At 35.8% G+C, this 14,321-nt stretch overlaps 1 protein-coding gene across 8 annotated transcripts in view; it reads right to left on the bottom strand.

Moving 5' to 3' along the window:
* The window catches only part of ZFAND4 (zinc finger AN1-type containing 4), a 58,309-nt gene that overhangs the window by 12,476 nt on the left and 31,512 nt on the right, over positions 1 to 14,321 (bottom strand). For all 8 annotated transcript variants that reach the window (XR_001447076.3, XM_015146934.3, XM_015146936.3 and 5 more), the window contains one exon: positions 10,451 to 10,598. Coding sequence is in view for 7 of the 8 variants with exons in the window: in XM_015146934.3 (XP_015002420.3) it covers positions 10,451 to 10,598 (148 nt within the window). In the remaining variant the exon portion in view is untranslated. The remainder of the gene's footprint in view (positions 1 to 10,450; positions 10,599 to 14,321) is intronic.

Consider the following 14,321-nt stretch of genomic DNA (forward strand, 5'->3'; position numbering starts at 1 on the left):
ACTGAATTTCTCCATGCTCCAGAAAAACTACACATATCAACAGCATACACAAATAAAATCACTCATAACCCATGCCTCAGAAAAACTGGGAGACATATAATATGAACTTCAAACTATTTCCCAATCCAAGAAACTCATCTGCAAAGCCTATGCCTGTGGTGAGAGACAGGCAAGAGTAAGAGCTTCACCAAAATAAAACTTAAAAAAGCCGGGGGGGAAGTAAAAAAAGAAAAGGAGAGGTTTGCATAACCTACAGCTGATGGAACAAAGAAAAATCCACAAAAGAAAAAAATCCCACTTGATTATGAAGATACTAAAAATAGGTCTAAGATATGAGATATCAAACACACGCTACTGAGAAATTAAAAGGAATTGACTTTATTTTTATGTGTATTTTTTGAGACAGGGTCTGGCTCTGTTACCCAGGCTAGAGTGCAGTGGACAATAATGGCTCACTGCAGCCTTGCCCTCCCAGGGTCAACTGATCCTCTGAGTAGCTGGGACTACAGACACACATCACCATGCCCAGCTAATTTTTGTATTTTTTGTAGAGACGGGGTCTCCCTATGTTGATAGGCTGGTCTCAAACTCCTGGATTCAAGTGATCCTCCCGCCTCGGCCTCCCAAAGTTCTGGGATTATAGGCATGAGCCAACACACCCCACCTTAAAGTTGTTCAGGATAAAGGAGGTACCTTCAAGAAGGCATCACTTTTGGAGACAGAAGGGGTAAATTGAAAGGAAAAGGCACCCACTGAGACTTTGATAGTAAAAGTAAAGAAAGAAGCAGGAAAGGGAAAGTAAGGATCCTACAAAAACAATAGTGAATCACAACTTAGAAAACATACTGACACTGCCCTCTAATAAGAGTGTCATTGATTTGGGCCAGGCATGGTGGCTCACACCCATAACCCCAGCACTTTGGGAGGCCAAGCTGGAAAGATCGCTTGAGCTCAGGAGTTCAAGACCAGCCTGGAAAACATGACAAAAACCCATCTTTACCAATAATACAAAAAAATTAGCTGGACATAGTGGCAGGAGCCTGTGGTCCCAGCTACTTGGGAGGTTGAGGTGGGAGGATAGCTTGAGCTCAGGAGGCGGAGGTTGCAGTGAGTCAAGATCATGCCACGTATTACACCCCAGCCTGGGTGACAGAGCAAGACCCCATCTCAAAAGTGTGTCATTGATTTAAAAAACCTGCATTTCACTACACCAACGGAAGAGAGTGCTTTTGAAATAAGAAACTTCCCTATACAAAATCCTCGCTTCTGTGTATTAATATATAACTGTTAATACTCATCTAAGTAAATAAAATTATGGAAAATACAGTTACAAAATAAACAGAAAAAGGCAGACCAAATCCATGTAAAGTTGCTATAAAAATAAAACAGAAAATGAGAATCAGACATTTTAGCTAATGAAAATTCTCCTTAAAACAATGAAACAAAAGAAAACTACATCACAATATCCCAACTTAAATTAAGTATCTTTAAGTTAGAATTTGCAGATATTTTTAAAAATCTCATCAAATCACAAATGCAAAAACTCAAGGCAGAATGGATAAAAGTAATAGGAAGATATGAAATGAGAGGTGAGCAAACCCAGAAATACTCTGCAGAAAACAAAATCATCTCAGAAATGAAGACTAAATTACAAGGTGCCCACAGAAGACTAGAATTCTACTGAACATTTAATAAAGAATACTGAAGAAAGGTATGAAAACAGCCAAAAGAATAAAAATAAAGAATGTAAAAGGATAAGAGAGAAGGTGCTTGTATATTAGACATAGAAGTTCTAACAGGGCAGGCAGGGTATCTCATGCCGCTGAGGCAGGAAGGTCACTTGAGTCCAGGAGTTCGAGGCTGCAGTGAGCTCAGGCTATGGCACCCCAGCCTGGGTGACACCACAAGACCCTGTCTCTAAAACAAAACAAAACAAACAAAAAAAAAAACGACGACGACGATGACGTTCTAACTTATGTATAAAATAAGCACCAAAGGCCGGGTGCGGTGGCTCACGTCTATAATCCCAGCACTCTGGGAGGCCAAGGTGGGCAAATCCCCAGTTCAGGAGATCGAGACCATCCTGGCTAACACGGTGAAACCCTGTCTCTATTAAAAATACAAAAAAATCAGCTGGGCGCGGTGGCGGGCGCCTGTAGTCCAACTACTCCGGAGGCTGAGGCGGGAGAATGGCGTGAACCTGGGAGGCGGAGCTTGCAGTGGGCCCAGATCGCGCCACTGCACTCCAGCCTGGGTGACAGAGCGAGACTCCATCTCAAAAAAAAAAAAAAAAAAAAAAGTTCCAAAAACGAAAACAAACCAAAAAAACAAAGTACTAAAAAAGAAAAAACATAAATTGTAAGAAATCATCCTGAAATAAAGAAGACTTGAATCTTTATGTTAAAAAGGCTCAAGTGTATAGTGAAAATTGACCCTGAAGAGTTAATTCCAAGATACATCCTAGTAAAACCATTACATTTAAAAGAAAAAAAAAATCCTCATTTTCTCTAGACAAGAAAACCAAATCATTTACAGAGAAAAGAAAGATTGGTGATTAGATTTCCCAATGGCAATATAAAAAGCAAAACAACAGCAGAGAAACATTTTAGACAAACTCAAGGGAAAAGATGTGAACTAAGCATTTTATATCTAGGCAAGCCGTATTTAAGGATTAAGGCTAATGTTTCCAGCGTTAAAAAGAAGATGAATATTTAAGGTTATGGATATCCCAATTATACTGATTTGATGTTTACAAATTATATTCATGTATTAAATTATCACATGTACCCTGAAAGTATATCTATTATGTATCAATGTAAATAGGAAAATACCAAAATAGAAGAAAAACCTACAATTAATATCCTACATAATGGTAAAAACAAAAAATGTTAAGTCTAAAGAAAAGGGTTTGAACATCGAAAAATTCAAGAATTACTGTACCTACAAGCCTTTCTTGAGGACTTCAGATGAGCTTCTTCTAACCAAAATGTATGGAGAAACCTACAGCAAAAAGACTGATCATAAGAATGGAATATAATTGGCTGGGCACGGTGGCTCATGCCTGTAATCCCAGCACTTTGGGAGGCCAAGGTGGGTGGATCACAAGGTCATGAGTTCGAGACCAGCCTGGCCAACATGGTGAAACACTGTTTCTAATAAAGATACAAAAAAAAATTAGCCGGGCGTGGGGGCGCACACCTGTAATCCCAGCTACTCGAGAGGCTTAGGCAGAAGAATCGCTTGAACCCAGGAGGCAGAGGTTACAGTGAGCCAAGATCACACCATTGCACTCCAGCCTGGTCGACAGGGCAAGACTCCATCTCAAAAAAAAAAAAAAAAAAAAAAAAAAGATGGAATATAACTAAAACTAAAATAAGGGTGAGTACAAAGATAAATGATTTGTAAATGCTATGTTTTCTTTTAAAAAGCAGAAAAAATTTTTAATGAGAGGATGAAGAGAGAAAAGAAAAATGTTCCCTGATTTTCACTTAGTAATTGGGAGTCAAAGGATACTTAAAGCTGGCAAATGAAAGAGGAGAAGGTTAAATAAGGAAAAGGCAGATCAAGAACACAATAAACAGTATTAATGTAAAGTGAATCAATAAAACAAAATGCAAAAGCCTTCTGAAATACCAAAAAATACACACTTACACATTCATATATACAGATACACACAAAAGCAAGCATAGAGAAGGAAACTGTAAATATAACAAAATAAGACATTTAAGACCAAATATGAAGTCATATCAATAAATATAAATGTGATTAAGTTACCCGTTTTTTAAAATTTCAAACTGGCTCACAAAGCAAAAACCAACTCTATACTGTATATAAAGGAAATATATAAAACAAAGTAACTTAAAAGTTATTAAATAGAGGCATGGGAAAAGGTATACCAAGCAAATGAAACCAAGAAGATACCAGTAGGTATGGGCCTGATATTAGGCAATGAAAATTCAAGGGGAAAGTCAGTCAGTGTGATAGAGATCAAACATTTCACTGCTTTTGTAACTAGCCACACAGTGAAAATATGTTATTAATATTTATGTACCAAATTACACAACTACTACCTTCTTACAGCAAAAAGTATGGGAAATGAAAAGAGAAATACACAGAAACCTATGAATAATAGACCTTCATCTATTACAATTCTCATTCTAAGACAGATCAAGTTGACAAAAAAAAAAAAAACCTTAATCAATAAGGTCTATCTTATAAACATCTAGCAAACTTTTACCTTTACGATAGAGAATAAACTGTCTTCTGAGGTATATATTCATGAAAAGTGCTATTAGATCCCAAAGAATAAAATGCTATAAAGTAGAAATACAAACAACATTCTCTGAGTTCCAAGCAATAAAACTAGAAACTAAAAACAATGAAAAATCAAGCACGGCATGGTTCTGCACACATAGTCCCAGCCATGTGGGAGGCTGAAATGGGAGGATCCCTTGATCCCAGTTCAGTAACATAGTAAGACTCCCACCTCTTAAAAAAAGAAAAGAAAAGAAAAAGAAAAACCAAAAAGCCTCTACCACCAGAACATTTTCAAAATATATTAAACTACTCATGGACTAATGAGGAAACACCAACTAAAATTGCAAATTTTCTTTAAAAAAAAAAAAAAAGAAAAAGAAACTACTACAAATTAACATTATGTGCCTTCTGATGTGTTGCACTGAGAAGAATAAATCATCTGTGTAGTATTCCTACCAAAAATGTTCAACTTCCATCTAATCATAATGAAATAGCCAAATCTCCAAATTGAAGAATATTTTACAAAACAACTGATTTACATTCTTCTAAAATATTTTACATGAATGTCCAAATAAGGCTTAGAAGAGATGAAAACATTACAATGAAATGCAATGCATCGTTCTTGATTGGATCCCAGATCAAAAACAATATAAAATGCTATTAAGCACATTATTAAGACCTGAGAAATATGAATATAGATGACATAATATGTATCAATCATAAATGAGTATGGTAACTGTATCATAATCATGTAAAAGGTGGCACTTATTCTTAGGAGACACATGCTAAAGTATTTGGGGGAAGTGTCATGATATCTTAACTCGCAAATAGATCAGCTAAAAAAAAATCCAAACAGAAAGCAAATGTGGGAAAATATTAATCGATGAATCTAGTCTTATAACATTTCTAAATAATTAAACATTTCTCAGCCAGGTGCAGTGGCTCACACCTGTAATCCCAGCACTTTGGGAGGCTGAGGCAGGCAGATCACGGGATCAAGAGATCAAAACCATCCTGGCCAACATGATGAAACCCTATCTCTATTTAAGAAACAAAAATTAGTTGGGCATGGTGGCGCACACCTGTAGTCCCAGGTACTCGGGAAGCTGAGGCAGGAGAATCGCTTGAACCTGGGAGGCAGAGGTTGCAGTGAGCCGAGACCACGCCACTGCACTCCAGCCTGGACAACAGAGCAAGACTCCATCTCAAAAAAAAAAAAAAAAAAAGAATTAAACATTTCTCAAAATTAAAAAGGTAAAAATAAGTTTTTGGACAAATGCTAAGATAATATATCATCAGGAACCCTAAATGGAAGCACTAGTACTAGAAGTCCTAGCTGGAGAAATCAGGCAAGAGAAAGAAATAAAGGGCATACAAATTTGAAAAAAGGAAGTCAAATTATCCTTGATTGCAGATAATATGATCTTGTATTTGGAAAAACCAAAAGACTCCACCAAAAAAATGATTAGAACTGACGTAAACACATTCAGTAAAGTTGCAGGATACAAAATCAACATATAAAACCCAGTAGCATTTCTATATGCCAACAGTGAATAATCTAGAAAAATCAAGAAAGTAATCTCATTTACAATAGCTACAAATAAAGTAAAATAAAATACCTAGGAATAAACTTATCTAAAGAAGTCAAAGATCTCTATAATGAAAGCTATTAAACATTGGAGGACACAAAAAAATGAAAAAAATATTCCATGTTCATGAGTTGGAAGAATTAATATTGTTAAAATGTCCATACTGCCCAAAGCAATCTACAAATTCAACATAATCTCTATCAAAATACCAATGACATTTTTCACAGAAACAGAAAAAATAATCCTAAAATTGACATGGAACCACAAAAGACACAGAATAGTCAAAGCCATCTAAGCAAAAAGAACAAAACTGGAGGAATCATAATTATCTAACTTTAAATTATACTACAGAGCTACAGTAACCAAAACAGCATGGTACTGACATGACCATAGATGCACAACCAATGGAACAGAATAGAGAAACCAGAAACAAGTCCACAGACCCACAGTGAACTTATTTTTGATAAAGGTGCCAAGAACATACACTGAGGAAAGGACAGTCTCTTCAATAAATGATGCTGGGAAAACGGGATCCACATGCAGAAGAATGAAATTAGACCCCTCATTTTTCACCATATACAAAAATCAAATCTAAATGAACTAAAGACTTAACTCTAAGATCTGAAACGATGAAACTACTCAAAGAAAACACTGAAAGTAGGGTCTCACAGAGATATTTGTATACTTATGTTCATAGCACCATTATTCACAATAGCCCTAAAAGATGGGGGCAAACCAAGTGTCCACTGAGGAATAAATGGATTAAAAAAATATGGTATACAGCCATACAATGAAATATTATCCAGCCTTAGAAAAGAAGGAAATTCTGACACATTATGACAATTTTATAAGATAAAAAACTTCTAGAGATTGGTTGCACAACAACGTGTTATACACTTAACATTACTGAACTGTGTGTACACTTAAGATGGTAAAGATAATTTTATATCATATGTATTTTACAATTAAACATAAAATTTTAAAATTTTTAATGGTAGAATCTAGGTATTAGATAAATAAGTGTTCATGGTAAAATTCTTTCAACCTTACTGTACATTGGAAAAGAAATAAAAATATAGATCAAAATTTCTCTCATGAACAAAATCCTAATGCAAAAATCCTAAAGAAAATATTAATAATTTAAATCTAAAGAAATGAAAAGGAAAATACATCACAACCAAGAATGGTTCATTCTAACAATGCAAGAATATTTCACATTTTTAAAAAATCAATTCATCACAATATCAGAATATTTTTATTCAGTGTAAAATAATTCTTATTTCTCTTTGGACTTTTTGACTATCAGTTACTTAGAAGTGTGTTATTTTCAAATATCAGATGGTTTTCTGTCTGATATTTGATATTATATCAAATATCAGATATAATATCTATATCTATAGATATAATATCTATTATTGATTTCCAATTTTATTCCATTGTAATCAGAGAGCATTTTTGTATTATTTGGAATCTTTTATAATTTATTTGAAACTGGTCTGGGCTCAGTGACTCATACCTGTAATCCCAGCACTTTGGGAGGCCAAGACAGGCAGATTGCTTGAGGTCAGGAGTTCAAGACCAATCTGACCAACATGATGAAACCCCGTCTCTACTAAAAAATACAAAAAATTAGCCAGGCATGGTGGCATGAGCCTGTAGTCCCAGCTACTTGGGAGGCTGAGGCAAGACAATCGCTTCAACCTAGGAGGTGGAGATTGTAGTGAGCCAAGATTGTGCCACTGACCTTCAGTCTGGAGGACAGAGCAAGATTCTGTCTCAAAAAAAAAAAAAAAAGAAAAAGAAAATTGAACCTGTTTTATGGCACACAATATGGTTTACCCTGGTAAATGTTCTACATGCACTTAAAAAGAAATGTGTACTCTGCTGTTTTGGGTAGAGCATACTGTAAATGGCAGTTGGGTCAAGTAGGTTGATAGTGTTGTTCAAGTCTCCTAAATCCACTGATTTTCTATCTGTTCCATCGATTTTTTAGAGTGGGATGTAGGAATCTTTGAACAAAAGTATTTGTTTATTTCTTTGTAGAATTTGCTTCATGTATTTTGAAGTTCTATTATTAGGTGCATAAATATTTAGGACTGTAAAGAAAGGATTTTTTTTCTTAATAGAGCTAGATCAATTGTTCTCCAACTGAAAAAAAAAAAAGATCTTTACATTATATCAAAAAAATTTCAGCTGGGCGCGTGGCTCACGCCTGTAATCCCAACACTTTGGGAAGCCAAGGCGGGAGGACTACCTGAGGTCAGGACTTTGAGACCAGCCTGGACAACATGGCAAAGCCCCATCTCTACTAAAAATACAAAAATTAGCCAGGCATGGTGGCACATGCCTACAGTCCCAGCTACTCAGGAGGCTGAGGCAGAAGAATTGCTTGAACCAAGGAGGTGGAGGTTGCAGTGGGCCAAGATTGTGCCACTGCAGTCCAGCCTGGTGACAGAGCAAGACTCCGTCTCAAAAAAAAAAAAAAAAAAAAAAAATTCAGCTGGACTAAACCTAAGTGAGAGAAAAACAATCATAAAGCTTTAAGACCTGTGGTAGGAAAATATTTCATCAAAAGGTTATCAAAAATGATAACCATAAAAGCAAACTGGGCACAGTGGCTCACACCTGTAATCCCAGCATTTTGGTAGGCCGAGGCGGGTGGATCACGAGGTCAAAAGTTCGAGACCAGCCTGACCAACAAGGTGAAACCCCCATCTCTACTAAAAATACAAAAATCAGTCAGGCGCGGAGGCACGCGCCTGTAATCCCAGCTACTCGGGAGGGTGGGGCAGGAGTATTGCTTGAACCCGGGAGGTGGAGGTTGCAGTGAGCAGGGATCGTACCACTGCACTCCAGCCTGGGCGACAGGGTGAGACTCCATCTCAAAAAAAAAAAAACAAAAGCAAAACTGATAAATTAGAATAGAATTAAAAACATTCACCAAAAGAATAAGAAAGTAAAAGAACAAGTCACCAAAGAGTGTTAGAAATATCTGCAACCCACGTATCTGACAAAGGACTTGTATCCACAGTATACAAAAATGCCTAGAAATCAATAAGCAAAAGGCAGAGAACTCAATTTAAAAATAAACAAAAGACTTGAACAGGCACTTCACACACAAAAAAAATCTTAATGGTCAATAATCACATGAAAAGTCAGCATTATTCCTCATTAGAGAAATATAAATGAAAACCATTTACACAGTCACCAGAATGGTTAAAATTAAAAGGACTGACAATATCAAGTGTTGGCAAGAATGTGGCATAAACTAGAACTCTCACATTGCTGGTAAGAGTGTAAATTGGTTCAAATGCTTGGCAAAATTGTTTGGCATAATACTAAAGTTAAACACATATCTTTCCTCTGACTCTGAAAGTCCATTGCTAGGTATATGCTCCAAAGAAACAAGCGCATATGTCCACCAAAGAATGTATGAGAATATTCAAAGCAGGTTTACTGATAAAAGCCAAAAGCTAGAGACAACTCAAATGTCCATCAAAAGGAAAAGAGAGAAGCAAATTGAGGTAAATCAATCACATAGTACAATAGTACACAACAATAAAAAAGAATTAACTGATACATGCAACCACATGGATAAATCAAACAAATATGTTGAACAAAAGAAACCAGACCATATTCTCTATGATTCCATTTATATAAATTTCAGGAATAGGAAAAACATATTTATGGTAATAGATGTAAGAACAGTAGTTATTTCTGAGAGTGGGAAAAGGTAGATATTAACTGGGAAATATTATGAGGTAACATTCTGGAGTGAAAGGTCCTATTTTAATTTGGGTTGTGTCTACATGAGTGTATATAAATGTAAAAATTCATCATGTCGTATATTAAAGATTTTTGAATTTTATTATATATTAAAAGGAAGGGAACCATTAATAGAGTAAAAAGGAAAGCAATAAAGTGGTAATATGAAACAAAGGACTTTTATCTAGAATATATATAAAACTCCAAAAAAATTCTGTAACAAAAAACATACAACCCAATAGAAAAATGGAAAAATATAGGTGTTTTATTAAAAAGCATATCCAAATGCCCAATAAACATATGAAAGGTGCTCAACCTTCCAGGTCTCATCAGAGAAATGCAATTAAAACCACAATGTGATGCCACTACAAAGTAGAATTACAAAAATTACAAAGGACCATGCCAAATACTGGGAAGAATATGGGAAAACGGCAACTCTCATTCACTGTTGTAAAGAATGTAAACTGGTTCAATCACTTTGGAAAACTGACACTATCTACTAAATAGTAGATATCTTTATCCATAATAAATAACTATTAACATATTTTTAAAAAGTAATTATTGCAAGATTAAGATTAAGCTCTCTTTTTTTATCCTTCTTAGACCCAGAATGATCTTTAAAATAATGAATTATATTAAGTGCAGCATAATCCCTTCAGGTGTGCTTCTAATCTAAAAAAAACAATTTATCCCTTTTAGAAGTTTAATACATAACTGAGGCCAGAAACCTGAAATGAATAATACTTTATAATATTTTCACAATGACCAACAGACCTCATTGCTGAGTGCCCTGCAGGGGTAAGCGAGAGATAAGCCTGGCCAAATGCCAACAGCTTCACCTTTTTGCTGAGATTCATATTCTTCATCTTAGCCTTTAGCAGCTTCATCTTATTCATAGTTATTGAATTTTCAATTATCTGTTGCCCAGAAGAAGAAGGCTCAGTTTCTTCATCCTCATCTGTATCCGAATTATACATAGAACCACCACTGAAAAGAAAACAATAACTACTTGAAATTTTTCTGATACCTGCTCAGTCACTAAAAATACTCTGTATGAAACAGCAATCTATAGAAGTTACTAATGATAAAACACTACTTCCATTTTGTCAATGTCAATGCAAGGAAAATATACTTCAAAGAATGTACTTCTTAAAAGAAAAAATGAAATGGGAATAAATATTATGATCTAGCATTACTGAAAATCTAGTATAGCTGAGCTTCTCCGAATTCAGCATATCATAAATGAAGACGTTTTGGCACCTGTCATATCATTCCCAAAGAGGCAAAATCCATTTCCTTGAGAATGTCTGATTTCATTTTATCAGGCAAGGCTGATAATTATGCAACCCAGACAACAGGTTGATGAGATTTCCATGAATCAGAATTTTTTAAAAATTGGCATGGGAGAGTAGTATACATTTTTAGTCATCCTGAGGGGATTCTCACTAAAAAAAAAAAAAAAGAATTCATGCACAGGTGTCATCACTTTCTATTCTTAAGGCTATTCTTAAAGGGCAAATATATATGTGTGTGTGTGTGTATGTGTATATATATACATACACACACCTTTTTTTTTTTTTTTTTGAGATGGAGTCTCACTCTGTCACCAGGCTGGAGTGCAGGGTGCAATTTCGGCTCACTGCAACCTCTGCCTCCCAGGTTCAAGCGATTCTCCTGCCTCGGCCTCCCGAGTAGCTGGAACTACAGGTGTGTGCCACCACACCCGGCTAATTTTTTGTATTTTTAGTAGAAACGGGGTTTCACCGTGTTAGCCAGGACAGTCTTGATCTCCTGACCTCGTGATCCACCTACCTCGGCCTCCCAAAGTGCTGGGATTACAGGTGTAAGCCACTGCGCCCAGCTAATAAATTTTCTTAAGTAGAAATAACTTAAAATTTTTCTAAGTATGTTTGAAAATGTAAAAACCTAGAATAGCATAGATTTTAACAAGAAAAAAGACATCCAGTCAAGTCATGATACAAGCTATTAAACAGGTTAAACATTTCAATTACTGATCAACCACAGTGACGTTATTCATATTTCAATGTAATTAATATTTGGAACCCTTCCTCTTTGATTGCATAATGATGTATCACACTATCCTCATATTTATATTTACATGTTTGTTTTGCCCCTTATTCACCCATACGTAAGCAAGTTGAAAGCAGATATTAGATTTTATCTTCTTAGTCTGCACCAGGCACAGCGCTTGGCACATAGCCAATAAATGTTTGATGAACTGAACACAAAGATTTTGAAATTTCATTTATCTTTTCTATAATGGGAAAATTAGAATGGCAAGGATTTGATAAAATACAAGCTCAGCACATTTGGAGAACGATTAAAACTTTAAATAAAGCAGAATAAGAATACATATTAGTTTTTATGCAGATTTACTTACAGGAAAACTAGGTTATCCACACTATGGAAGTATGAGGGTTAATAAAATTTCCCATTTTATACGGTTGTAAGAAATGGAAACAATTTAGGATAGCCTTAATAGGATATATTCCTTAATGTTTCTGAAGCACATATTATTGCCACACAAGGGCAAAAAAGAGAGTAGACAGCCCCATTCCTACATTTTATATGGTGCAACATGAAATGCTCTGAAACTGTGGGTTAATTACACGCACTACACGCATGGGTAATAGCATCAGAAGGAAGAATGTAGGACTAGTCTCCACAACCAATTCAGTCTGTGATGCTTGACTTATGAAAGTCACAGTTACCTACTACAACATGGCTACCACAGTATGATAACCAACACAAGTACAACACTGAAGTAATAACATTGCCTGCCATTTACTGAATGCCTGCTCTGCCAGGCACTTCCCACACATTATTCCTAATTCTCACAAAACTACATGAGGTAGATATTATAGCCGATTTTATTAATGGAGAAACTCCAGGTGAGAGAGGTTAAGTGATTTGGCGCAAGATCAGAAAGCTCTCGACAGCAGACCTAAGATTCAAATCCCCCATCTGTCTGGTTCCCAAGCTGATTCTTCCTACTACCACTCATTCCTTCCCCAGGCACCAAAAGGCCTTACTGCATCATGCTTGTGCACCCAAATGAGTGCCAGAACTTCTACTGTGTGAAGGCTTCTGTCTCAAGGCCAACTACACAATACCTGAAGAGGAAGGGTGTATGAAGATTTTTGTCATTTCACCCTGTGGAGTTAGAAGGAATAACTCAAGTATACACTACTCTGTTACCTTGCAATATTTTAATCTTAAATACTTCTGAGTTACCCTGTGGCATTTTAAGTACCTTTATTGAATACTGAAAAAAGTTTCTGATTCAACATTACTGTCTTGAAAAGACCTATTCTCTCATGGAATATATACATATACACACACACATACATACACACATATATATCTTTTATATATATAATATGTAGTATATACATATATAAAAGAACAATAATGATAAATCACTGGACTCATTTTAGAGTATAAAAGCACTTTTAAGTTCACCTTTTTTTTCAAAGAACCACATTATTGTGTTTTCTCTCATGAAGTATAGATTCATGAGATGAGTTAGAAGCCAATCACAAATTTTTTTCAGATGAAAAATGTAACTAGATTAGGTTAACATAGTAATTTATAAATTTAATCTGAAATGGCTTTCTTTATATTTAAATATCATATTTAAATCTTTTGATTTAATGATAGGATTAAAGGATACGAGATGGGCAAATGTAATATTATTCAAACATGAAATCTGTACATCCCAAAGCCAAGAACTCATTTAACTTTCACAATTTACCATTAAGTCTTACAATGTCTCCTTATCTTTCTGCTTAAAAAATCCCAGGCCAGGCGTAGTGGCTCACGCCTATAATCCCAGCACTTTGGGGGGCCGAGGTGGGCGGATCACCAGGACAAGAGATCGAGATCATCCCGGCTAACACGGTGAAACCCCATCTCTACTAAAACTACAAAAAAATTAGCCGGGCGTGGTGGCATATGCCTGTAGTTCCAGCTACTCGGGAGGCTGAGGCAGGAGAATCGCTTCAATTTGGGAGGCAGAGGTTGCAGTGAGCCAAGATAGCCCCACTGTACTCCAGCCTGGACAACAGAGCAAGACTCCATCTCAAAAAACAAACAAACAAACAAACAAATCCCAGTAAGGTGGCATGATCCACTAAAAAGATTTGAGACTAAGAAAAGACTGATGCTGAATTTTGTGTCAGAATGAAACAAATTAACACTCAATTCTACCTCTTCCTTTCTAGAGTAGGAGCCAGCAAACCATGGTCATGGGTCAAATCTGCCCCACCACCTATTTCTATTTCTGTGTGGCCCATCAGCTAAGAATGGTTTATGAACTTTAATTAGTCGAAAAAACTCCAAATAAGGGTATTTCATAACACATGAAAAGTAAATAAAATTCAAATTTGAGTTCATAAATAAAGTTTTATTGGAACACAGCCACATTCACCCAATCATGTATTACAAATGGCTGCTTTTGCCTACAATGGCAGAATTGAGTAGCTATGACAGATTTTATGTGGTTCTCTCGTTGCGCTACATTGTGATATGGGAAACTACAAATCACTGTGACACAGTCATAATTCAACAGCATTTTGAGTGCCATGTATATTGCTATTCTGTGACTTTTATTAGTGTACACCCAACCTTGTCAAACAAGAAAAGTGGATTTCAAATGTTGCCATTTTAAGGTTCCATAGAGTGGACTAT

This window comes from Macaca mulatta, chromosome 9, assembly GCF_049350105.2.
Source record: "Macaca mulatta isolate MMU2019108-1 chromosome 9, T2T-MMU8v2.0, whole genome shotgun sequence".
In the NCBI taxonomy this organism is placed as follows: Eukaryota; Metazoa; Chordata; class Mammalia; order Primates; family Cercopithecidae; genus Macaca; species Macaca mulatta.